At 41.1% G+C, this 27422-nt stretch overlaps 1 protein-coding gene across 1 annotated transcript in view; it reads right to left on the bottom strand.

The window, feature by feature from the left end:
* Positions 1 to 617: 617 nt before the first annotated feature.
* Positions 618 to 27422, bottom strand: part of LOC104521136 (ankyrin-2-like) — a gene marked incomplete at both ends in the record, with an annotated part of 45898 nt that continues 19093 nt past the window's right edge. Inside the window, 10 exons of the mRNA XM_010163043.1 lie at positions 618 to 714; positions 2483 to 2687; positions 3520 to 3731; positions 4678 to 4832; positions 6018 to 6116; positions 7798 to 8022; positions 15291 to 15326; positions 19873 to 19976; positions 20580 to 20682; positions 25708 to 25852. Of these exons, the coding sequence (XP_010161345.1) occupies positions 618 to 714; positions 2483 to 2687; positions 3520 to 3731; positions 4678 to 4832; positions 6018 to 6116; positions 7798 to 8022; positions 15291 to 15326; positions 19873 to 19976; positions 20580 to 20682; positions 25708 to 25852 (1381 nt within the window). The remainder of the gene's footprint in view (positions 715 to 2482; positions 2688 to 3519; positions 3732 to 4677; positions 4833 to 6017; positions 6117 to 7797; positions 8023 to 15290; positions 15327 to 19872; positions 19977 to 20579; positions 20683 to 25707; positions 25853 to 27422) is intronic.

Raw genomic sequence — 27422 nt, 5'->3', positions numbered from 1 at the left:
TTATTATTATTATTGTTGTTATTATTATTATATTAAATTCTGTTTTCAAAAAGATGGCAGTTGAATCTCATCACACGACAGATGGTTGGACAACATTCTTCTAGACCCCAGTCAGGAACACCTACAGGCCTTTCAGCTTCATTTCTCATTTGTTGGCTATTCTTATCTTTTGTAAGATGTATAATGAGTTTCCCAAATAGGGGAAATTTCTGTTTCCATGGAAATTTGCATATTTCTGCATCTGGGAGAGAAGGGGTATTCGATACAAAACCAGCATTTTTTTAACTACCTGAAAGCTGAGCTGCCCCTCAGATTCCCGTTTCAGAAAGATGAGTATGTCATTAATTAATTTCTGGGACCATAGCAGGTATTGACTGCAAAGGACTAATGGTCACGACAAAAATGACAAGAATATCAATTTCTTTTATAGTGCATCATCCCTCTGGGCCAGGAGGCTCAGGGTTTCCAAAATGCCTTGCCAGCTGGTTCACAGCACAGGCAAGATATCTATATTCCTTCTACTATATAAACTGAAATAGTTTAAAAGAAATATTTGTCAAAAAAAGACATGCACTTGAAAGTCACACTGTAAACCTGATGTTGTGCTGTGCAGGTACCTGGCAGACACGTTTGTGGTGAAGGAAACACATTCATTAACAAACGTCAGCGGTGTTGTTCCAGTGATGTCCTCCCACTGGGCAGGGGTGGTTCCTCCTGAAATTAGAAGAGATTTTTAAAAAATTAAAACCAGGCAAGTCTGCAACTTTCTTGCTTCTAAGAATTATTTTACATTCTTCTGAGTTTTTAATTGCTATGAAACCAGTCATAATCCCAGCCATGCCTTCTCCTTAGGCCCACATTATTCCACTAATGCTACTAGGACTGGATGGGTTTCCCCTGAGAAAAACAAGTGCCCAAATGATTTTCCAATTGTAAGTCCCGTAGCATAGCTCCAGAAATGCTAAAAAAGGCCAGAATTTGGGGGAGAGAGATGTAATTTATTAGAAATCATTTTGTTTGCTCTACACTATTCGCATCTGTGAGGCAGTATTGGCCCAGATGTAGTGCAGTTAAACCTATATTGTTACATGTGGGAAACAATAACAGTGTTACTAACAGTGACAACTACAATTTACTATTTCTATAATCTGCTTCTTTCTCAAATAATTTGCAGACTCAGGTCCAGTGTGTACATAACTAAGAAATTTCTTTTGCACGTTGTTATGAAAACTCCTGAAACAACGTGTCTGACAAGCTCCCTGGCAGATCCTGCAGTTGAAAGGTGCATTTCCATATCACGTTGTTCCAGGCTGTTAAGTGTTTCATCCCTCTTTGCCATGGATGTTGCCAGCTTCCTCTCTGGTCCATGCAGCCGAAAATGAGGGCACAATCTGTCACCCTGCAGCCCTGTTTTCAAGTTCTTCAATATATGGTACCTGCCTCATCTTTTGGTGAAGAACGTCCCCTTGGTCTCCAGTTACCTTTAAATCACACCGAACTTACAGAAAACAGAAATGGAAGTGTTGATTTCTAACAGCAGTTAGGAATGTTTATAAAACTACAGAAAAACTGTGCACCACCAGTGCTAAGTGGTGTGTGTGTGTGTGTCTGTCCCTCCTCTCACTACAGCTGACTTGTTAGATATCCATTTGACCACGGAGCAGTGTCTTTACATGCAAACATTAAACCAAGTTGTATCGGTAAAGGACGACTAGTTTTCAGGAAATACTTCCTTTCTTCTTTTGCTGAAGCATTCTTTGAACCAATTTCCCTTCTCAAGTTTTCTAGAGGATCCCTGCAGATTTACTGTCCCTCTGAGAACCTTACCAAAATTCCTCTTTGTAGAGGAGACCATTCTCTTCTTGGAAATGCAAATACTTCTTTGCTGACTAGATGTTGTTTCTGATACTTCAGCACCTACCTAACACCTTTGTATCAAGAAAGTGTAAAAGCACCTCTTCTCCAGCACGACTCATCGGCACATCTCGGTGTGCAGTGCCTCTGACATTGGGTTGGTATTTGAAATCAGTTTGCAAATTAAGAACTTGTGAACAGAATAAATGCATGGAGCTCATTTCTGCCTCTGAACTGAGACTGAACGAGACGCTCATCGCTCTGGAGTTACAGCAAGTATAAAGTGTTTAACTCCAGTATTTTCCTCTGCAGCGTACTGCAATGTTCTGTCTGTACTACACTTACTCTGCGAGGCAGAGGTATGTTGGTTCTCAAAAAACAAACTAAGGAACATGCAAAAAAGGCACAAATTCAGTCTCTGATTACATTACACATCTCTTGTTAGTCCAAACAACAAATGTTATTTCTGCTATCAAGTAATTGTTTGGGAAGCAGTTTATTTTCACAGCCTCTCATCCCAGTCAGGTTTTCACCAAGCTTTCCCTGTGTATAATCAGCCTAACATACTCAGCCCACCATGACTGACAATTTCTACATGCACAAAAAAGTTCCAGTATTTGCATCCTACCTGTTATGCTGCATAGTAACCTTAAAGTGGGGGTGTCGCCTCCATAACCATTCATGATGCCATCGCTGGAGGCCTTGGGGACAGGAATCGTCATCGTGATGGGTTTATGGAACTTCCTTCTCCGGGGCTCCAGCGTGACTATCGGGCTGAAGGTAGCCTTGTTGCCTAAAATCTTCTTTATTAGTTCAGTATGCATAGGTTGAGCCTTTGCAAAGCAGAAGACAGCAACAGAATAGTCACTGGAAAACAGTTTAGTGAGCACGTGAAGAACTGAGTCTGTCTTTGCCATGAAACCCTGAAGTTTCCACACTGACTAGTACAATCTCTCATGAAAATCTGCAGACACCTCCCTTTTTCAATTTTCTCACGCCCTCCTCCTCTTCCTATCCTCTTTCCTGGTGCCTGTCAGACCCTTTACAGCACTAATTAAATTCACTTAAGCAGTAGCAAATGATTCCCTTGTCACCTCTCTTTTGTTTTTCCCTTAGAACGAGCTCTGAGCTATTTCAGTAAGCTGTTCAGCTATTCCCAGGGGATTTCAACAAGCACAGTCTCCTGGCCCAGGTACGCCGTGGATGCACGCAGCAGGAGCAGGGGATGCAGGCAGGGGAAAGACTTCCCCCTCTTTCAGTACCAAACTGTTAGGCTGGTTTATTTCATGCTGAGAATCTGGATATTTGACTTAAGTTATTACAGCACTCTCTACTTCTCTGATGCCTTTCATAAGAAGTACTTAAGAACTTGTTCTATGATCTACTCTATATATCATCACCACCACCAAGATCAGGTGCTTTTTGCAAGATCATACAGACAGTTAACAGACAGGGATCTGAATTAACTGAAACATCCTCAAGCTTTACCACTTGCTTTGAGTTTTGCCTGGATTTATTTTTTAAAAATTATTTTTACTAGAAGCATTCTAGAGAACAACATGCAACACGAGAAGTTGAATATGCTGGTTCTCCATTCAAAGAAGGTGAATTTAAACTAAAAAACCAACCAAACAAAAAGGATAAGTCTTGTAATTGTCTTTATACCTGGAGGCCAACGCGAATTCGCTTGGTGAGAGCGCCTTCGGGGAAGACTGCCTGCACTTGTGGCACCACAGTGCTGCTCAGCACACCTCCCTCGGGGCCGATGAGGTTGCTGTCCTGTTTGATCCGCGATACCACTGCAAAGTACTGCGGGAAATCTCGGGTGATGATGCGGCAGATACGTTTCTTTTCCAGCTCTTCTGGAGTGTCCAGTACTGAGGCCAAAAGACAACGTGGTAAGAAGTTGAGAATTTCATAAAAACTATACAGCAAACTTGAAAATGCAATCAAGCTTTTAACAGTTTAACTGCAACTTAGAAAAGCATTTTGTCTAGAAATCAAAGGGGAAAGGGAAACATACCCCAGTATTTAAGTTCAGCTAAACCAGAGAAATCAAAAAAGGAATGGACAGGCAAACCGAACAGCTAACTGTTGACAACGTCCTCAAAATCAGCAGGCAAACAAGCAGAGGGATTGGTTCAAGCCCCGTTCTGCTTCACACGTTTACACTATGGCCTGGAGTATTTAAACTCCAGATCAAAAAAGTGTCAAAGTATGAGTTCAGCTGTAAGGATGTGAGTTGGCTCACTTATTGCTGTTAGGGCTGTTTGCTTGTTTGGTTTGGGAAAAAAACCAACCCCATAAAAATTAGTAACAAATTCTGCAGATCTGAGCCAGCCCAAGGCCGTGCTGTTCTCTCAGAAAGCAAAAGTACCCATGACTGACATTTCCTCCCACACGTGTAGCTGCCTGGGAAGGATTAGTGATAATTGCCTTGTTTTGGAAAGATGTTTGCTATGGAAGCTTTTCGTTTAACACTAGGAAGAGGAAGGAGCAGTAGAAAACACAAGTCTAGCATCTACTCTCAACTTTGTGATGGTAGATTTTGTTTTGTCGCACTGCTTCGGCGAAGGAAGTAAGCACAAGTGTGCAGTGCTTCTGCTGGCTCCTGGACCGAGAACGTGATTATTCTCCAGTGAAATATAAAATTGTGACTGAATACGTGACTGAAATGACGTATCTGGAGGATGTAGTGTCAGAAATTCTCAGGGTGGACCAAACATGAGGTGATAAAAGGAATAAATGGTAAAATGCTGTTACCCCCAGTTACAGAAGTAATGCAGGAGCAGAGAGGGAGAAAAGAAAAGTCACAGTTGCTACCTTCATCCATCCCATTTAAGATTTCATTCAGTTCATCCTCCGTGTATTCACAGAAATGCTCCTTCCAGCTGTCCCCGTTCTCGCTGCGCAGGATCACCAGCTCTCTCTCTTTCCCACGCAGAGCAGCAAAATGGGGGATCTCCACAATCACGGGCCTGGCACAGCAACACGGCGCATTGAACGCACACGGGAGAGAGGAAGGAACAGGATTAACAGCAACTCTATTCAGTCTGCTACAAAGTGACCTGGAATTCTACCTATTTGGCTGGAATGCTTTGGCATAACCCTAAACTAGTAGGTCACTAACACACACTACATTTTTACAGGGACCCGGTAAATGGTGAAGGACAGATTAAAAAGTGCATTCACCTCTTTCCACAGTGTGAATGGTATTTGGTGAGATAACAGTGCTCAGCTAGAGATTTGGTACTGGTTTTGCAAAGTCATGAAAAACTCATGCTCATTGCGGTTGTCACTACTGTCTGGGTTAACCTGTGCAACTTCATTTCAAAGAGAATCTACTGTAACATGTATGGATAGTGGCACAAATTCTCATCTCACTTATACCAGTGCAAATCAGAATAATTTCATTGCAATCAGCGGGCATGTGTGTCCTGGGCCGATTTTACTTCACTGCAATACTGCATATTCCAATGATCTTACTCCTGATTTGCACTCTGGGAGAGATACAGGAGGTCTGAGGAGATTATCTGGGTTTCTATTTCAGTATAGGAGATAAGAATTTGCCTTTATGTATCAGTGTATGCGTCCATATACATATATATACACATACACACACACAACATGTGTACATATAAGATATCCATATTTATATATACATATACATACATACTCTTAGAAATAAGAGAGAAAAGACAAATATATTTGTATATACATTTCTCTAATTAAAGGACCCACACAGGTTACCATGTACACAGTCAATGTCACGTGTTCTATTATACTGGTGATAGCCAACATATAACTTACTGATCAATCACTCCTCGATACAAAAAACATCTTAAAATTTACAGTAGATTCTTTTTTTTTTGGTCCCAATCCAGGTTGCTTTGCTACAGACATCAAGCACAGAACTAGGAAGATTTCATGCCAAAACAAAAATGAGGGCCACAGTACTTGAAGAAAAAGATACAAACATACCACCAAAACAAAACCACATACCACAAGGTTGAGAAATGGTCCACTAAGGGTTAGGTATACAAAACTCCAAATGATAGAAAGGGACAATATCATGGGCATAATGACATAAAAAAATCATATTGCAGAAGGAGGAGAAGAATGGGGAGGTCAGCATCCATCAATTTGTTTCAAGTCTCTCCTACCCAAGGAATTTGGTCCCAGGAGGCCCCAGCTGAAGGATTCGGCTGACCAAGCTTTCTCCCTCATTAAGTGGGGGAGGAGCCGTAGGCAGATGAAGTTTACTGAGTACATCCAAAGCAGCAGTGAAAGAAAGAACATAAATAAGCTTTATGTATTTTTTGTGCCAGAACGCCAGTGCCACTGTCTGGTCCACAGAGTGGAATTAGGCTGTACACTGAATAAGGTTCCGTCCTAGTGATGACCATTTTGTGATCAAAATCCCTTTCCTTAATTTAGAATATTCTCTTGCTTGTGGGAAGACAACGGTAGTTTTGGCCGTGAACTCAATGGAAACAGGATCTGGACCTTGGAATGCACCTCTGCAAACACTACAGGAGTTTTCTGATTTCACTGCCAGTACAACACCTACAAAACCGCTCGCAGGAAGGGCTCAGAGATCTGAGAATGAATAAAACTGTGCTGTATCCTGGCCTTGCACCTTCTCACTAGATAGAGAAACCATTCAAAAGAAAATGGGAGACACACTTAAGGTCAATTTGCGTGTGACAAAGGTAATGGGAAGACTGAATGTGACAGGACAATATTTCTTCTGCTCTTTAGATTTCTTTTTGCTTCTTTTTAAAAGTGGCCAAGATGTGAAAAGAGTAAGTGGTACCAAGCATCTGATGAGCCAACTCGTTTGTCGTTACTTGTGATATTAAAAGGTGTCCTGTCTGCCAACAGGAAGGGCTGGCTTGCTCTCTGCAGCACATTCGCAGTGGTTCAAAGAGCAAGTGCTGGGGTTTTTTACCAGATTAGAGCAGCAGCAAAGAAGCCAAAACCCATCTTGGGCATGTCCTCCTCTCACACTCCATGTAAAAGGCGTGGGCAGTTAAAACCTACCAATCACCTTTTTTTCCTCCCTAAGCTCAACCTTTTAGAAGAGGCACTAACGAAGGAAGTAGCTCTAATGACTGCCTGTTTAATGGGATTTTAAAGCAAGTGATTTCTTTCAAAATGGATTTAAACCGTTGCTGTTTACAGAGTCACTTTTTTTTTTTACCATTTGGGAATGAAGCTATTTATTGTAACAGAAGGGGTTCCTTCAATCATCCACTTTTGGATGCCACAGTTGAGAGGGAGAACAGTTGGTAAAACAAATGAAGTGTGGATAGCTGCTGCTTTCAGCTGAAAATTGCTAAAACAAGCTCAGCAGCAGACACAAATCTGATCTCTCTACGGGTTTTGCAGCACAGAACAAAAGAAAAGGCCAGAAAAATTCCAGGGTTGTCCTATTGCTTAATTTAGCAATTCCAACCCCAGAAAAATCGAAGGCGCTGTGCTTCCCTGATAGTCCAAATCACTGATAACACAACACAAGTCCCTCAATTAAGCAGCTGTAACTTGTATTGTATATGCAGCAGGCTTGACATTTGGGCTTTAGGTCAGTGCTGTGCTATTCGTGCCTTACACGGAGATTATTTAAATATAGTATGAGCTGCCTTTTCTGGTTGCAAAGGGGTCTTTTCCCACTATAATATCACAACACTGAGTAAAAATTATACCCAGGGAAGCACATTAACCTCAGCACTAGTGGTTAAAATAGCCGTTTTCAAAGGAAAAGGCAGGGAAGCTTTGTGAGCTGCTAACTAACAACTGATTTGTGTTCCACACGACCAGTCTGTCGCCATATGCTACAAACATCTTTTTCTGTTCAAGTTTTCTCAAAAAAGGAACCATTTCAGTGCAACTTGCAAAGATGAAACCAGACTGAACTCCTGTAGGCCGTTTGGCACCCCTTACCCAAGAAACTGAGCACCAGAAGGTCCAACTTCGATCAGGCGGCTGGCCAGACCTTCGCCCTCCACCATGGGAGGCATGGTGGCCAGCCTGTGGCGCTTCCCCAGCCGGCAGGTCACTCGCGTGGGAGCGGTGCATTTGCGCGGGGGAATGATGATTCGTAGCCCGTTATGTCTGCAGCCTCTCATGGCACCCCCACGAGCATCCACCATGAAACTCACGAGGAAGCTGAAAAACCAGGGGGGAAAAAACCTTAGAGACAAAAGATATCAACGTTCCTTTGATGACGTTCCACACACGCAGCAAACTAGGTATGTGAATACAGCTCCTTCTCAAGATGTGCGAGTAGAAAAAGCCTTTCTCCCATGGGAAGCACCAAATCATGCCAAGTTCCTCCATTCATTACACTGACAACTGCTATCTAAGAGTTCCTCACAGAAAGTCTGATCCTAGAGTGCTGCTGTTGGGAAAAACACCAGCAGTCACTAAGAAGTGTCAGCAGATGTGTATGTACCTACTGGAGACAGAGGCAAGCGCAAACAGCGCCGCTCTGTACCTGCGAGTGTCTGTATTGTAAAGCTGCCACTCCCAAAATACTTCACATGCAAATACATCTTATTGGAGACAATTATTTATGACTCAAGAATAGAAAGCCAATTCTGATTGGAAGGGATGTTGGGGTTGGTTTTTTTTAGGTTATCTACAGAATTTTCTAGTTATTTGATAAACTATAATTTCTCCAAATGTAAAAAACCAGCAATACATTGTCCCAGTGGCAAACTTCCAGCTGCAGAAAGCCATCTACAGGGAGCCCTCTTCTAGTGCAAGGTAAACTATCTAATTTCTTTCTTTTTCTTTAACAGGGAGAAAAACATTTCATGGAATTTTCTTTGATGCTGAACTTTTTATAGTTCCATATATGACCAACAGGTAGATTTCGACAGATTTGTTACACAGACTGAGGATATTCTTGGGAAAGGTGTAGAACTACGTTAATTTAGGGTTTTTTTTTTAATTGGTTTATGACTTAGGATCATGCCTGATGTGGGATGGGAATGTCAGGTTGTTGGAAGTGAAAATAAGAGTAGATGAGACAGAAGGGGATCAGGCCTACTTCTAGCCACTAAAATAGAATCATCACACGGGGAGTCGTGGAAATGCTACTGAAGGACCTGCAATAGAGAAAAGCCCTTATAACATGAGTAACAAACACAGGTATTATTCCACCGTCCCCTTGACCCTTCTGTGCAACAAACATCGCATCCATTCGTTGTCCACACGGCTACAAGGAATTCCACATGCTGTAAAAACACAACACCCGACACACCGTGCAAGTCAGAAGAATGGATGATGGGAAGGAGCCGCAAGCGCCAGTCGGAAGCACACCATGCAGCACGGATGCCGGTCGTTCTCACACATGCAGTCTCCTATTCTACTGCCATTCATATACCTCTAGGCTTTGATTAGTGTAAAAGTCTGGGCAGTACAACCATTATCTCATCCCTTAGAGGTTGCTGTTTCTGTGGTTTTAACAAGGGGGGGAAAAAAAGAAAATGAAAACATTTTATAGCTTTGATTCTCTGGGGATTAATTTAGAAAAATGGGAGCTTGCTTCTTAAAATACATACTTTATACATTTTAAAGCACAGATGAAAGAAGAGCTCAGGAGATCCAAAACGCTCAGTTGTTGTAATAATGCTCTACAACTTGCACTGCAATTTTCCTTTCGCTGTAAGCAGTAGTGTTATCAAAGTGCCTCTGAATTGTGTTTCAGAGAATCGGTCCAAGTCTCTGTTCTGATGGGTGTTAGAGGTAGTTGATAACTCTGAGTGCTGGAAGAAGTTTGGATGCTAATACTATGAGCACCAGAAATACTACCCCCACAATGACCAGAAGCTAATGAGTGCACTGAACTGAATGACGTTACCATTCACATTTTTCATGATGCAGGTTGTCATGAATACAGTTTTTAGAATTCAATTACTCCCTGATTGATGTAATACTTAAGATTGTACACTTTAACAACAGGATCACCTTCTTCTGTGGTCCACCACTGACTTATCAGTGCTAGGTCATCTGTCTTATCTCCTCCTTAGCTTATCTCCCCATCTGGCTCAGCAATGCCAAAACCAGTGTTAACTGCTAGAAGGATACATACACACAAAAGGTCAGGGTCCAAATCAAATCGTCTCCCTTCTGACCACAGTCATGGGTTCTGTTGCTTTCAAGATGGTGCTCTTTCTCTCTCTAGCAATTCCTTTTAAGCTAGCTAAAAGATAAGGAGAGTGCTGAAATCATAGAATGGTTTGGGTTGGAAGGGACCTTAAAGCTCATCCAGTTCCAACCCCCCTGCCAGCAGCAGGGACACCTTCCACTAGACCAGGTTGCTCAAAGCCTCATCCAGCCTGGCCTTCAGCACTTCCAGGGAGGAGCAGCCACAGCTTCCTTGGGCAACCTGTTCCAGTGTCTGACCACCCTCACAGTGAAGAACTTCTTCCTAATATCTAATCTAAACCCCCCCTCTTTCAGTTTAAACCCCAAATAGTAGTGCCTTCTCCTAAAGTACATGTTCCACAATTAAGAGTGTGGTGTAAAACTAACAGAGAAGCTGAGGAAGCAGGAGCAGTCTGTGATTCTGATCATCTGTAACAAGCTGGTATCTCACCTCACGCACAGTCACAGCCCTCTGTTCCCACACCTGCGCCACCTGGGATTTAATGCACATGGATGAAGAACCTAGCGAGGTGTTCAGTCTCTAGTGAGCACTCGAGATGCAAAGGGATGCTCCTGTGTGTTCGGGCATTAAAGCTGCAACTCTCTCTTCCAGCTGAAGTTTCCTGAGTGTGCCTGTGGGGTCAGAGCAAGGGCTGCCCGTGGATCTGTCACAAGGTCTGTCAGTCAGCTACCACTGAAACCAACCATTGTTCCAAAGAGCAGAGAACCAGGCAGAGATGGTGAGCACAAAGGTAACAGTGGTTAGGATAAAAGCAGTAGGGTATTACTATCACTCACTGTAAACACTGCTTCTGCCAGAAAGAATATCTAATGTATTTCCTAAATAACAGGAGACAACCTGGCAAACAGGAGCGCCCACCACAGCACGCACCAGAACCAGACTGGTGCCACTGCACTGGAACAGGAGATTCCTGAAGGGTTCTGCGACTTCTGGGCGAGTCTGAAACCACTGAGGAGACTGCAAGCACCCTTCCACTGCTGGACAGCAAGCTCAGGCAAGCACAGGACAGCAGGAGGACAGTGGAGAAAGATTAGTGCCAATTATCATATTAAATCTGAAAGGACACCACACTGATTAATTTATAGAGCTGACACAGAATGTAAAGATCCATTCTTTTTCACCAAACCACCCTGTTATTTCCTAACCTTCTGCCATATTCATTTTTTCATCCACTTACTTAATCCAATTTCTATTAGTATCTTTTTAATATCTTTAGTATCTTTTAATTTTGGATATGCAACAGAGTCAAACAAATAATTTATAACAAAGCATTTTCTGAACCACAGCAGCCTCTTTTTCTGCCCATTTGCTACGTAACAGGGCATCTGGATGGTGACGTGACTGTTCCAGGACTGGAAAAGCTTTGCCCTTTTGAAGGACTGTGTATATAAATACACAAATAATTAATACAAACTAATGCTTGACACAAAACATGCTTTCTGCAATGTGCATTTAGAAAAGTAAAAAAATTGTGTGATTAATATAAAGGAAATGTAAAATGCAAATTAATTACTTTGTTGCCCACAGACACACACATCATTTTTCCTCTCCCTAATGTTTCTTTTACCAGATGTTAAATGACAAGACTGAGATAGGAAGGGATTGTAACTCAACTGAACAAAGAAAACTAGGAGGAATAATTGGCAGATGAAGCCACCACTCTGGGAAGTGGTACCTTTTCATTATAAAGTCCCATGGTTGAAAATAAAATCATACACAATGCTAACATATGAATAAGCCTGACATCACATAGACTCTGTGAGGCTGAGGTGTGGGGCTGCTTCTCTTACTGCATGTAGAGAGAGGGTGCTGTGCTTCACCATCCCCAAGAGGGACCCCCTCAACCTTTGCATCAGTCTGCTCTGCTCTGACTTCAAACTTTTCAAGGTCCCCCTTCTGCAAAGGGCACTGGGCACCCTCTGCTCACGCTGACTGCACGGGGCAAAAAGGGACTTTGGGCTAAGCAGGGAACTCAGAGCTTACTCCATGTTCCCAGTGCAGGAAGCACTACTGCAAGCACTACTGACCATTTAGGTACAGAGAATGAAGAGGAGAGGGCTCATTGAAGAGAAAAATGGCTGTGAAGAGTTCAAAAGGAAAAGGAAGGAAGGAAGGAAGGAAGGAAGGAAGGAAGGAAGGAAGGAAGGAAGGAAGGAAGGAAGGAAGGAAGGAAGGAAGGAAGGAAGGAAGGAAGTTAATAAAAGGGATTAAATGGAATCAGAAAGCTCTTACAAGTTATCACTAGCAGGGGAGAAGGATTCTTAAAAAAAAAAAAAAGGCTGGTAAATGTTCCCTACATGCTTCTAAGATTATTATAATATTAAAAATTACTGAAAGTGTAAAAGAAACCAAAATAACTTGCAGGAACTCCATTGTAGATACAATAGCTGAAATTTTTCAGAAGGGATTACAAATGGCATACTAAGGGAAGGAAAACCTTAGCAGGGCCTGAATACAGTTAGGAGAAAAGAGGCAAAACTGAGGAGAGGGAAAACAGTATCAATAGGAGAAAACTTGGGGGCAGCTGATGAGCACGAAAACGTTCTTGTGAGCCATCTAAAACAAAGGTGGTCACAGTAAGTGAACTGACTGATCAAGTAACACAACAAATGGTGTGTCCTTTCCATCAGCAAATGTCTATTTCAGAATACGTGTTTAAATGCGTTTATACCTACGCTATAAAGGGGAAGCATCCTTCTTTAGCACTGACTTCAGGTTATCTTGGCAACCCAGGGCAAGAACTTCACTTTCAATTAAGCGATGATTCAAAATCAAAGCAGATTACAGGTTAAAGCAGCAAAGTTAACATCTGTATGTCAGGGGTGACCAGGCCAGCAGTGGGACCATCTTTCTCAGCACTAAGAGAGCCTCTGCCTAAGTTCCATTTCCTGCCAGTTTTAAAGGTTCAGGCAGAAATGCACGACATAAAGATGCCACCCTGAGAGTCTGGCAAACTGGACAGACACGGAGCTTTAGCCAGGTGGTAGGCCCATACAATATCCAAATCAACAAAACAAACCAGGTTTTGGGAAATCACTGCCTTCTCCCTTTTAAAGAGAATGAAGGGGAAAGCAGGATTTTTAAAAATCTTTTTTTAGAAAAAATAAAGAACAAAAGCAAATTTTTTTAGGACTAAGTTATAGACTGCAGAGGCATCTAGACATACTCCTGTTAAACTCGTGGTTAGCAATTATATCAAGCCTTATCCATTCTCCTCTAATTCAGCAATACTTATAAATGAGAGAGGCCATTTCATTCCCTCTGATTTTAGAGCAATTAAAAACTACATACTGGCCATACAAAAGGCAACTACATCAAATGAACACTGGCTACAGCATCCTTCTGGCTGAGGACAGATATAAAAGGCCCCTAAATCTTTCAGATCCATGCCTTCTGCAGAGAGCAGAGCAAACAGCCATGCCTTTTCTAATGGCTCCACTTGAACAAAACTCAGACATTATATATGCACTGGATTTATCCACCTTACAAGGGCAAAAAGTTGTGGTGTATTTTCATGAAATATCTGTATTTCAGATCTGAGCCTGAGTGACTCCCTTTGCTGATTTTATTCATCCAGAACTAACTTGGTTTTATTCTATATCTATTCTCATTTGAAAGATAACAGCGAGATGAACAATTAAGTTAAAAAATGGACGTGTCAACGCTGTGGGGTGAGAGAAGATACTTATTTTGTGATGAAAGATTAAATATACTTATTTTGTGATTTGTGAGGAGTCACCGTTAGGGAAATAGCTTTGCAGAGGAGTCACAGTTTCAGGTAGCTGCGAACACAAGCATGGTGGCACTCAAAGGCACTTCTCATTCTGCAGAGTCATGTGAAGAGCCATGCAAACCTCGCATCGTGAGGTGTCTTTCTACAACAGGCAACAGTTCTTTGAACACACAAAAACCAGAATGGGCAAAATCAATCCACCACCACTTCCATACGGTCAGTTCAGGTACAGTTACTCTCTCCAACTAGCCAGGCAGGCACGCATGCTCTCATCAGGTAGCAGGAGACAATCAACAGCTCTAACTAGAGCACATCCATTGTGGACACCGTTAAGTACTTTTCTGTGTGTGTGATCTTAATTTTTAAAGGAAACTGGGAAACAAGGAGATAGCAGCATTCAGTGTTAGTCGCAGTGTGAAGAAGCAGAAACAGACAATCGGGTGCTTCAGCCACTGTAAAGTGTTCAGCTGAAGAAGGAAAACTGACAGAAAGTCGGAAATTCAGAAGAAAGGCTTTGATCCAGGTCCCACTGAAGTCAACTGCAAGTCACTCAACTACCTCAGCGTGCTTCCCATCAGGCTGCAACTATGCCCTACATAAACACGGCCAAATACACATGCCAGGAGGACAAAAAACATGATCCTTCACAGGAAACCACGAGAGTAATAACTTCTGGTAACATTCTCTTCACTGTATTAGTCAGCTCTAGAGAGACTGGCTGACATGACCTAAAAATATGCATATGTAGTTTGGCTTTTTATTCAGCCATTTAATAATTCTGCAAAGATGAATATTAAAGAAGACTGTCACCTTTCCACAGTGATGTTAAAGGAGACAAAGAGGTACTGTGTCAATAAAGACCCGGTTTGCCAAGTGAAGATCATCTCCTTTGGGAAGGTGTTCTATGCAGGACACAATGTGCCAGTGATTCAACCACCAAGGTCACACAAAAAAAGCAAGTGGCATGAAAGATTAAATATACTGGGTCTGTGCTGTTATTCTGCTAGTTCCAGTAAGGTGGCACAAGTTGGAAAATGTGGCTCTGCAACATTCTTTATCTACACAAGTGAGATAAGAGGCCCAATTTGCAATATAGCCGTTGAAACTAAACCTACAGTGGTTTGAGCTGGATTATTTGTGGGAGGTTTTTTTTCCCCTCTTTGTAATAATACTAAACCATGCCACCAACAAAGAAAATGCATCGTTAATTAAATCAATGGTTAAAAGACTCTAGGAATTTATAAGGAGCTTTGAAATTATTTTTTGCAGTGGACTTACTATGTGTCCAATATTCTTTTCTTATGGAGGACACAGCAGATGGGAGAAACTGGACATCTACAGTACGAGGAGAGAAATAGGGCCACATGTAACAACTACTGCTAGTCAGAGTAGTTTGGTTTTGTTTCACTCTTGGCTAACATGCACTACCAAAACACTAAAGCATCCTGAAGTGAGGTAAGAGAGGAGGATAAACACGGTGGGTGAGAAGTGCAATGTATTAAAGAAAGAAATTATGCAGAAGTTCACCTGCTGTTGTCATGATCAAGACATGGAGAAGAGCATCTGCAATAGAATAGATGATTCAACATCAAAAAGGAAAAGAAAGGGAAAAAAATAATGAGTTAAATGAAATACTGAAATATTGGAGAAATGGAACAGATTTCTAGACTAAACACATGAACATACACATATATATGCGTATTCATTACAACGTGAGTATGAAAAACAAGCCTACATAAACTTCCTTGGTTACAAATGGTTCCTGCTACTACAGCAGTGAAACTGGAGCGATCTGGCTTCTCTACACACGTTCTCAAACTGCAGGTCAGGTACCGAAAAGGGACAGTTAAATTCTGTGTAAATCTTTCAGAACCAGGGTAGGGGAAATGCTGCTTGGTTCAGGTATCCACATCTAGACCTTGGGCTACGGTATATCTAAGGGAATTCCAGCCACTGTTTCTGGTAAGACAATCAATCATAATTTTCTTTTCTTCAACTTCCCTATTAATACATTCTGTCCTCCACTTCCTTCCATTTCAGCATGTTTCTTGTCCTCCTTTTGTTCCGCGCTCCAGAATGACACATTTCAAACATTCAGTTTGACCTGTTTAGGCTCTTAGCAACGTGTCACAGGGCCAGTTAGTTTTCTGATGTCACTTTTATCATATGTATGTCCATTGCCTTTTTCCTCTGCTGACAGGAACAGCCATTTGCTATTAGAGAAACACGTCTGCTGTTCTTTCTTACTGTAACTTTCTGAATAAAGTTGCAGTATAATTTGAAATCATTTACACTTTCAGATTTTAGAAATGACTATCAGCTGGTCGCTGCCAGGTCCTGTTTCCAGAACTATTTCCAGGAAATTAATCTCACGTTGGGGAAAACAATATTATGGATTCAAAAATGCAACACTTGAAATATATTTCGTTTACCTTGTTAGCAAGGATCCAGCCTCCTTTTTTGCAGACATGCAGCTAAGAATGATAATTCACATTATTTGTCACAGTTCGAGCTGCCCACTCCCTCATCCTTCTCCCTTTTTCATTGATAGAAATAACTTCCAGAAAGGTAAATTCACTAATAAATATCCCAACTGTTTAATTTTGTCAGACACAAGTACTAATACACTTGGATCATCTGTGAGTCAAATCATGACTTCTTCATCAAATGATATGAAATAAATCATTAAATACGAGTTTTATGGTAAGCAAGTCAGAGTAGGAAAAACTGTAGAGCTGCTACATATCTTGCTCTAGAACACAAAAGCAAGTTAAGATCAAAGCATGAACTCAGAGCTCCTACGTCACAGCGACACGTTCCTGACAATATGTCAGGTTTGCCTCTCTTCTTACCTACCACACCTGTATGCATTTGGCAGTAAAAGTCTTAGAAATAAAATCTATACAACTAAACAGTGGACATACTTTTTTTTCTGTATCACCAGAACCCAGGTATGACAAGAAGATAATTTTGCACATAATTCATACTTCCAAATCTTACAGTCAGCCTTATCCTTACCATTCACAGTTAACTACTGTGGGAGATAGAGACATAAGAATATGACACTGTCAAGCAATGTCTAAATGCTGCAAGTGAAAAGAAATCTTCCAGTTCAGTGCTGGTTTTACTTTCCAATTTCATGAAAATACGTGTTCTTCCACAATAGGATATTATGAGGTGTGACATGAAAACTGTGAAAGGCACTTGCATTTAAGCAGGCATTAGATCTCTCTCTTAAATTTTTTAGGAAATTATACATAATATCCCCCTAATACTTCCAGCAAAGCGATAAAACTCTATCTCATTGGATATTTAGCACCCAAACTTTGTGGCATATTCAGAGATCCTTAAACTTTGCTCAATATGGAAGATCAGACAGTTTTATCAGAAGAGGCAAATCTGATTTGCTGAAAGGAAGTTCAAATGCAGGAATGTATACTTTTACCTCCAGCCAGCCAGTGTATGAAACTATTCAGAAATTGTTACCTGTGTAAAATGACCAGATGTTCATGCTGAGATTGTGAGCACAAAAAGTGTTACCTCTTAAGAGATAATTATTTCCTTGTTTTCAAAACATCTGCCAAAGTTTCTGACCAAACACCTTGCTTTTCTTTCCTTATTGATAAAATCATCAACATATCGAAACAATAGTCACATTTAGATTTTAAATGGACGGTTAAAACATTTTCCCCTTCTGAAATTTCAGACACAAGAGAAGTTTTCCTCAGTTATCCAAAGCCTGGAATATATGCCTGTGAAATCGCACACCAAGACAACAGTTCTCTTCAGATTGAATCCTTTTGCTTGGGGGTGTTGCACTGTGACCCACAGAAACACTTCCCTACAATGAGAGATCAGGAACAACCCAGCGACAGGGCTTAGCCACTGAAGTAGTGCAGGGAGAGAATAGTGTCTTTTTTTGTTGTTTTTCCTCAGATTGCACAGAATACAAAATTAAGATCATCCGTGCCAAAGAAATTACTGTCCAATGCTTTGCTGATGTGTTTTGTTATAAAAACATGGTGTAAATTCAATACATTTCCGGTGTCTTGGGCAAAACCAAGGCCATACCCTTGCTTAAAGCCACTAACAGTGTCTATATAGGATTTCTTTTCAAACACTAAGTGTTTTGTGCCATGACAGATACACACCACTTCAGTGTGTGCACCTGAAATGCCAGCAGCGTGGCTAGTTTCTAAGAACCTAGAAATAGTGTGTCTGTGTACGAAGGAGGGCGTAGGTGACGAGAGGGGTATAAATGACAAACATATTCGTTGTTGTTCCAGCTAATTGAATGCAACAATCATGCACACAGTGCTTGTACAATCGCTGCACCTTAAAATAAGGTCTTAAAGTGAAACTCTAGTAATCAGTGTATTTTCCTAAAAGAGAGATGTAAACAAGATGCACCCCAGCAGTTTATGGTAACTTAATGAGTCGGACAAATCTAAACAAGATAAAAATGAAGCGTTGTACAGTCTTTTCCAAAGGCTGAGTAACCATTGGTATAGGTCTCTTTATTGCAATATTTAGTGTCAAGGTAGCTGGTATGGAGAAAAAGAACAACGTCCTCCTTTGAGGACAATGGCCTTGAGTTCACTTGTGTCGTGTTAAATGTCTCTATTTCATACAAGGCTGCAGACAGCGTTGTTCCTGTTAAAATCAGATGGTCTTATCCTACCGCTACCATCCTGGTCATCCAAAAAGATCTCGGTATCAGTAATACTTTTCAAAAGAAAAACACAAAATGACTGCATATCCAATAAATAAATAAATACTGCTCTTCTAGAAAGTATTTAGTTCATCCTCTGCAGTCACTAGAAGGACCTACCTTTCTGAAAGTGAAAACTAGTAGATCCTTTGGAAAAAGGCTGTAAACTATTCAGGGTTAGCATAAACCACGGAAACCATTTTAAAGCTTACATACTGACATGTATATAAACACATACATACTGTGCATATTCTCTTTTAACTTCAGTTAGTTTTAGAGCTCAAGAAAAGCAAATCCAAACAGCAGCCAAATATCTTGCTACCAGCGAACAAACACATTTCTCATGTATGTCACAAATCAGGCAATGGCAGTTGGGACACTACTGTTCCTCTTCTGGGCCAGGACTGCCTGTCACCCAGCTAGGACTCCAGTGTTATTTTTTTGAAAGGCATGGACTGTAAGATCATTGCAAACTCATTGAGATAAGCAAAAAAAAATATATCTTTCTCCTTGTGACATTCAGCCACAGAAATTAAATGCTTTCTCATGACATCCATTTCTTATTAATTCATTTGCACACGCCTCACCAAACCCGATGGCAGGACACAAGTGCAGAATTCAGTGTAAACAATTAAATAAAAATATAGGAATATCCTATTGGCACATTCAAATGCCAGTTTAGCTTATTAATTTAAGTATTCCTCAATCCCCCTAGATCTTGAACTTGTAGACCAAGGATAAGTAAGAGCACTTAAAACAAATGCACTCACGGATTTTGAGGCCAAGTAGGGTAAGCTTTGCAAATATGAATTTGGCTGGGCCTGCATTCTGACCTGTGTTACTCCATTTCAATGATCTTGCCTAGATGTGAATACTTACAAAGAGTCAGTGGTAAGAATACAGGGACGCAGTGGCCAAATATGCACAAAGCACACGACGTTTAGGTTGCTTGTCTGTTACACTGTGCGTGTCATATTAAATCCTTGCTTGCTTTTTTTAGTCATCATGACAAACACTAGAGTTGACACTTGCCTAAGCTACTTCACTAGCACAGGAGGTACTTTTAATGTGGAGTGATTGGGCCCTTGGTCTCAATTATTACTAACTTTTAAAAGGCACTGTATTTCCTTCTCCACAAAATTCACACAAATGCATGCGTGTTCGTGTCAATCACTCCTCTTGAACTTGACTGGAGGCTCACTGACTCGCAGCGACTGCAGTGGATAGTCGTGGTACTCAGCCTTGCCTGACTGTCAGAGCTTAACAGACCAAACCAATTTACAGCTCTAGGAAGCAATGAATTAAAATGGAACTCCTAGTGAAGCATTAGTTGAAGCTGCTGCCACTGCAGGTATTCTGTTTCAGTTTTTTTAGCGTAATGCTAATTGATACACTCACCCTGAATGAATAGGGCTGGAAGAAAGAGCCACATTGTCCAAGTTTTCAGGGCCCCAGCTTAAGCGATAGGAATTCCTTTCAGCTTCTTTGGCCAGAGTTGTTACCTTGGTAAGCAAAAAACCCTCCTTTTTACTACAATAAAATGAATTCATCAACGAAACAACAAGAAGATGTATCTTACACAGCAGTGCCTAAAGTCTTTAAAATTTTTTTTTCAAAAAGAAAACAAAGGAGTAATAATAGCATTAAGGTATTAGAAACCCCTTACTGTAACATTTTATACTTGCTCAAAGTGGTCCCACTGGAACGAATGTTGTGATTTACCAAAGTGGCAGTTCCTAAATCTTTTGGTTGGTTGGTTGGTTGCTTTTTTAACTATCAAGATAGGATCTTTGAGGACAATGGCCTTGAGTTCATTAGATCCCCTGATTATTTAGCCCAATGGCAGTTAGCATAATTCAAAAATCAGTTAAAATGAAGAACATTATAAGAACAGTCCCTGTATTACATGCACACAGCTTATCCAGTTCTTTTGGAATAGAGGTTAATATTGCACAGCATAATGTGCCATTAAATATCAACGGAAATCAGAGAGATTTATATTAAAATAAACAAAGCAGCATATACCACACGGTCTCATCAGCACAACTGAAACTGTAATCTTTCTCTATTTCTGTATTTATCCAACGTAAAGAGAATGTGCTTACCTGCTGGCTGGGGATCACGACCGTCTCGTCGATCATGGCGCTGTCCCTCAGGTAGGAGGCATGGCTCAGCGTGTGGGACCTGTCTGAACTGAAGGATCGCAGGCTGGCAGGTTGGTAGGGTGCCATAGCAATGTATCAGCAGTACAGATGATGTTGGAAAGGTGGCATGATAGATCGAGTGGGAGAATGAAAAAAGCGTGCTATTAGCAAGATGATGTAGCTTCCAGGGGGAGCAGATAATAGTCACGGGGGGGAAAACAGGGCTTTACAAAGCTGTGCTGTGCTGCCTTTCTAAGGGCCACAAAGCCTTCTGACCAACTTATTTCCTTCCAAATGCAGAACCTAGGGATTCATCTAGATGACAGTTTATTTTATATTTACAAATACTTTATACTTGGCTTTGTGGTGTGATAGAAAGAGCATGAATTTCCTTCTTTCTTATAAGAATTTATTTTAAGTAAGGCTCTTTGGAGAAGCTCTCTCTCCTGCTATGTCACACAAGCAAACCCCTAAGGAAAACCAGAATGCTAACATCTGAAGAAAAGCTGAAATGACTCGTTCTGATACTTTCTTCTGATTTACTCTCTCCTCTTAAACCTGTAAATAAGGAAGCTGGACATTGTCCCCTGGAAGGTACACACAGCAAGGTGAATTGTGGCCAGCCGCAAGCTGCTGTGTGAAACACAACTCTGCCTCTGGATGCCAACAGCATCTCCAGAGAGGCAGTGCAAACATGAACGTTGCTTTCTCTGCACCACAGAACACTGGCTGCTGTAGCAATGGGAGACACAAGACAGTAAAGAAGCTGCTTCCAAGCACTGGCTCAGAACGAACCGGCAGCACCCGCTAGCAAAAGCCAAGGAAATCAAATAAGCCACCACAGAAGGACACATGGAGGTAAACGGGGTTTCTGCTACCAAACAGCACTAGTTTTGTCCTTTAAATATTTCCTAGCAGCAGTATTACAACAGTGATTTTTAAGAACAGATCAGCCACTGTCAGATGACGTACGTGTGCTCTGCGATGTCGTTCAGTATTTTCAGGGATAGAATCCGTGTAACTGAAGCCAGTTTTGTTTTCGTGGCTCACACATCCATGAGTAGTACTCACAGTGACTAACACACTGGATCAGAACAATAGGCCATTTATCTAGATACGCAGATTTTTTAAGGCATAATTAAATTTTCAGCAGTTAGCAATAAATTGTCATGTGTACATTATGGACACGAGATTCGAGTGCTTGAAATGCAGATCTTGTTGGAAATCATATTTTACCAACTGATTCAGACCAGTCAGCCTTTTTTATAACAGCTACATTCACTCTATTTTTTTTGATCCATTTTTTGAAGCAAATGGTTATCCCATGTTTATTAGAAATATATGACATCAAAGAAAAATCAAGTCTATTGACCACTGACTTATACCAATGGCCTGCTTCGCATACAAGATGGACTGGACACCAAAACCAGGTACTACACAAACATGAGCCTTAGGAAAGTCTTGAGAGAAAAAAACCAAACCAACAAGAACAAGTCTCTCTTACATGTCATGAAATGTCTTCCACCTAGACAAGTGGAAGAGGCGAGACATGTAAGGCTGGTTTTAATGGAATTGTGCATTTCTGGAATGAAATTCTCATCCCATTAAAACAACCAACAAAATTTCAGCAGGGACAGAAGTTCCCCCTAACTGTCTACAAATAACATTTCAGGGAAAAAAAATAAAAATGAAAGGGAATCTTGACTGAAGAGTATTTTGGTTAAATGTTTTGGGGTGAACTGGGAAGGCAGAGTAGACCTTGCTTGTTCATAACAACGGTACTTCAGTGGACATTTGTTCTTTGGTCAAAAAATAAGCCTCAGTAGCAGAACCCTTTTGCCATCATTATCCTTTATTCATCTCAATGTTTGACACTTGCAGAGCTGCTTTGCTGCGCCATGCAATGCTTGCACAAGGTTCACCATCCAAGCTGTAGGTTCTGCTATTCAGCTAGTGTCATGTCCTGGACAGATATGGAATGAGAGGAGGTGTGTACTAGATCTGACTGGTTATCTCTGTGGTGATTTGGTTCATGTTCTCCTGCAAGTACCTGGCGCTGCTACTACCACCACTACAAGCAGCCCAGCACATACCCACTATGTAGAGTACCTGGATGTAAGCTCCAGTAAATATCCTCAGTGTATAAATACATCAAGGGTATAGACTTTATCTATAGGCAAGGTGTGCACAAGCATGACTAAGGTCTGCAGTAAATTAGAAGTTTCAATTTCCTACTACACTTCATTTCCAAACTAGTGTTCAGGTGGCACTGCCCCTCTTCTGTGTGCTCTACCAGCTCCATGAAGAGCAAAAAGCCAGTAGCAGTTACAAGGCCTGGGCTTATGAGACTTGGAGATAAAGGTACTGACTGAAACGGCACTGCAGTTACAGAACGGTACAGGCACTGAACAAAACTTATTACTATTGTAATAATTCTTCAGGAACCCTGTTTTGGTTTTGTTGGTTTTTTTAAAAACAACCCTAAATTGCAGAGGCAAAACTAATGTCTAAATACAGATTCTTTCCAAGTCACAGGGCTGTGGGGTCAATAGCATCTACTTGGCCCGAGACTGAACTGTGGAACCCAGGGATGCCACAAAGCTCCTGAACATCAGAGTGTGCTGGGTGATGCACAGGCCTGTATCACCCGCCTCTTCTGAGCCATGAATGAGGCCCAGGTGGGACCCAGGAAATCAGAGCAGCGTGCTCTAGCCAAGTTTCCAGTCTGGATGACTGGGAGGCCATGGAGCAGTACACATTCACTTGCCAGCCTAGACAGAGCTCTAGCCATTTCTAGTCCCACTGAGTGTATCCCTTGTTGTGGGAAGTGTATGTTGGTTCAGAAGCTGGGAAAAGAACCTGGTATGACTGAAAACTATAAATCAGCCTTGAAAACATTTCTCTATTTAAATAAAGACTGAAAGCCTGTCACAGCGTGACCTTTCTAGACAAGAGTATTGTTGGATCAGCATTCACCACTACCTATCACCCTCGTTGGAGACTGTGACTATCTCCAACAGCAGCATTGTTCATCTGGTTCTCCACATCGACTTCCCAGCACACAGCAGGCCTCCAAAATGGATGAACACAGACAGGTGCCATAAAAGCACATAGAGACAAGATGTTGTCATGCCACGTAGTACCTACCTGGGCATGGTGCTAATGAAAGCGTACGGAAACGAATGAAGGGGAGAGAGAAATAAAATAAACAGGGGAGATGGTTACAAAAGAAAGAGATATGTTTTTAAATCAAATTTTTTAATGCGTAAAATCACATGGGTCTAGACTGTTTATACTATTTTGCTTTACTGAATTTCTTGAAAAACCAAAGCCAGTATAATGCAATGACAATTATATTGAAGCAAAAGCAAAATAATTTAAGCAGTCTCTGTGAATATTCTTACAACCAGTAACCTGAGAGTGACAGAAAATGAGACCATGGATTTCGAAAGATGTACTTTTTTCTTTCATTCTTTCTCCCTTTGTAAGTTTTCTTCCTTTCAATAGAGTCATGCTTGATACAGGATGTGAAATAACTTTCATACAACACAAAATAAAACATCAATTACATGCCTGTGAAAATCTGCTGAAAGCCACTGACAGTATTTAACAGCTAAAATGTTCTAAACGGGAGCAGAAACTGGCTTAACACTTCCCTACCCGACCACTTCTGTACAACATCTTAGAATTAAAAAAAATAATAAAATAAAAACTTTGTTAGCATTGAAAACTCATGATAAAAGGTTTGAATTTTAAAGCTTTCTGATGTAGTTCAGCAACATCCTCCCCAGCTTAAAAAGCCACACAGTCACTTTCAGTGGCTTCACTAAAGCCCTCTAAAAATCAACAAAAACTCCAAGCTTCTAAGACCTGAATGACGCGGGATTTACACATGCTGTGAGGCAAACCCAACTGCTTCCGGACATCTTTTGTCCCAGCAGCAATTCCTAGCCCACTGAAGTAACCAGAACGGATCCTACTGATTTCACTGAGCTTCAGAAATGCTGCCAGAATTACAATCAAGGCTGGAAAATGAGGTGGATTAAAAATTCCTTCTGTTGCCAAGATCTCAACTTTTTTTTTTTAACTTTCCCCCCCCCCTTTAGTGAACCCCAATTCTAAAGGCAGTAAGTCTGGAGACATTACTGATTTACAGTGAACTGTCATTTTCAAACAGGGATGACTGGGCAGCCTATTCTAAATGAGAACTGTGGGCGCTGATCTGCCAGTCTGAGTCTACACTGACACTCACTAATAAAGGCTCTCATTCTGAAAAGAGAACGCTCTCTTTTTTGCAGACTATAGTGACATTCTTAAAAAAAAATTCAATAAATTAAAGCTACAGGCATCATTATTCCACCAATACGTCCAGGCTGAAGTTCAGCTTGTTCGGTACAAGCAGATCAGTAAGTTTTCTGGACTGAACACATATTCTTTTTTCTAATTCTTTGAAAAATGTATTTACAACATAAATACTGTGCGGTGCCAGTAAAAGGCAAACCATTCTCTTTCCTGCCACTTCAACCATGATGACACAAAATGAATCAATGTGCTTGCTGACCGTATACTCCCTGCCAATCCCATGTAGAATGACAAAGTCCATGGCTCCTTTCCTTCTATCTATAGCCAGCAAACTACTCTAATAACCAGCTCACCTAATGCTACAACACCCTGTCCACCTTGCCACCCATCCCCTGTCTCAGGACAAGAGGGGATGGGGATGATTCATAAGCCAGGTAGACTCTTCTTCCCGTGCCTGGCCACAAAGACAATAAAGCAAGCTGTGCTTTGGTTTTGTTTTTCTTTTCTTTTTCAAGAACCAAGTAAGAATCACAAATCCTTCACTAGACTCTGACTACAGCATTAGTGCCAAATGTCGTCTTCATTTCTGGACTGGGCAGGAAATATTCCTCCTGACCATACCTTCTTCCTACAAAGTGCCACAATGACATGCCTAAAAAAGAAACGTTGACAAGTGCATCCCACGTCTCCCTTGAGTTAATGAGACTCTGAAAAAGTGATGTCAAACAATTATAACAAAACGTGTGCACAGTTACCATAAGAAAAGATAACGTGTCCAGGGAAATACCTGTCAGATCGTCCTCCTTCCAGGCTGTACCTTAGGTAGTTCATACCATCTAAGAACTGGCTGCTTGGTAAAGAGTCATCTCCCAGTTCTCTGAGGTCTTCTGGCCTAAGGTACTCTCCTCCATCTCCTGTCATTGTGTCATCACCTTGAAACCAACCAGAGAAGGGACAGAGATAAGCGCACACACAAGCTGGATTTCATTTACATGTTGGGATCTAACAGCTGAATGGCACAATCATCAGGAAGGCATTTTCCACTCGGGAAACACTGCAAACCACAAGCAATTAAAAGTATTTAATGAAAATGCCACATCAAGCAAGACTTGAAAAGAAAAAAAATAAAAGAAATCAAAGTGATTAATCAATTAGATTTAATCTAATTTTTGCTGTTGCACATAGTGGTAAGGGACAAATTTCTTTGCTGCTCTCTAAAGCATGCTCTCTCTGTTCCTCTACCCGTTTTAGCTCTCTGGTATCACAGCCTGACAGTCTATGATCAAATATAACCATTTACTTGACTGTAAGCTACGTGTTTTCAGCTGAAAAGGTGTTTTCTGTGGCCTTGTGCCTGACAGGTGCAAATCCTAATTTCAACTCTCCTTTGTCCAGACTCCCTATCACATGAGGCTGTCTCACCTGTGTTCCAACCTCCTTCTGTGATCAGCAAAAAAACTCTTATTTCTAAAACACGGCAATATCCAGAAACTGGAAATAAGCTCACATGCACAGATGGTCACGATCATTAATCAGAAAAGTAATTCCTAACGAATCGAAGCCTAAATGATCACTGGTTATCTGACAGAGGAACCTTTTTGCATAGATTCTGAGTAACAGGGTTTAACTTTTTTTTCAAGTCCAAAATGATTTTCCCCAGGAAATTCTGTTGATATGAAGTCAGTTTGCTTTCCCCCAGCAGACTAACCAAACAGATTACTTTGGAGATGTTTCTTTTCATTCCCATTTGCAACACGGTTTCTCTCCACAGTTTCTGCCTGGAGAATTCCATCGTTTTCCCGATGGTTAATTACTACTTAACAGTCTGCCAGAGGCTTGGTGTGACCCACAGAACCGCACAACGTGACCCTAGGCTGCCAAATCTTCAAACCTTCTCATTTTCTAAGCGGCATGGGCAAATGTGAAGAACCTCAAGTCCAGTTACATGAAGTAGAGGGGAAGGGTCTTCAGGGGTTACGTGCTCCAGCTGCAGTAATTCCCCCCGAAATACCAAGAAACACAAAGGACTGTAAAGGCCAGCTACGTGGTACCCACGCTATTTCAAACAGAATTCATTTATTTGGGCACCAGGACAGCTGCCACTTGGGTGTTTTAAAGCCTTAATAAAACAAAACTGCAAAAAACCCAATTATTGTTACTGCTGCTATGTCTGGTAGAGCATCTTCCTCCTCCCTGCACAGTGGTACTGGTATGACAAGCCATAGGAGTGGTGCTCACTGCCAAAGGAAGAAATCTTTAGTTTTGTTTTCATTAAACAAATCAAACTAGTTTTTTCTAGCTTGATGTTTCAGCTATATAAATAAATAATTGATAATTTGTCATCTAAAACTAAGTCACCTTTGGGGGTTTTAAGACTTGTGGTACACACGTAAAAATGAGACCTAAATCTTTTCAGTGTAACAACAAAAGCTCTTGAAATTTCCATCTGCCCACATTAAGAGGGAGAAACTGGGCACAGTTTCACAGAAAACAATAAAATGC

This window comes from Antrostomus carolinensis, unplaced genomic scaffold, assembly GCF_000700745.2.
Source record: "Antrostomus carolinensis isolate BGI_N321 unplaced genomic scaffold, ASM70074v2 scaffold10912, whole genome shotgun sequence".
In the NCBI taxonomy this organism is placed as follows: domain Eukaryota; kingdom Metazoa; phylum Chordata; class Aves; order Caprimulgiformes; family Caprimulgidae; genus Antrostomus; species Antrostomus carolinensis.
This window is presented reverse-complemented; position numbering and strand designations above follow the sequence as displayed.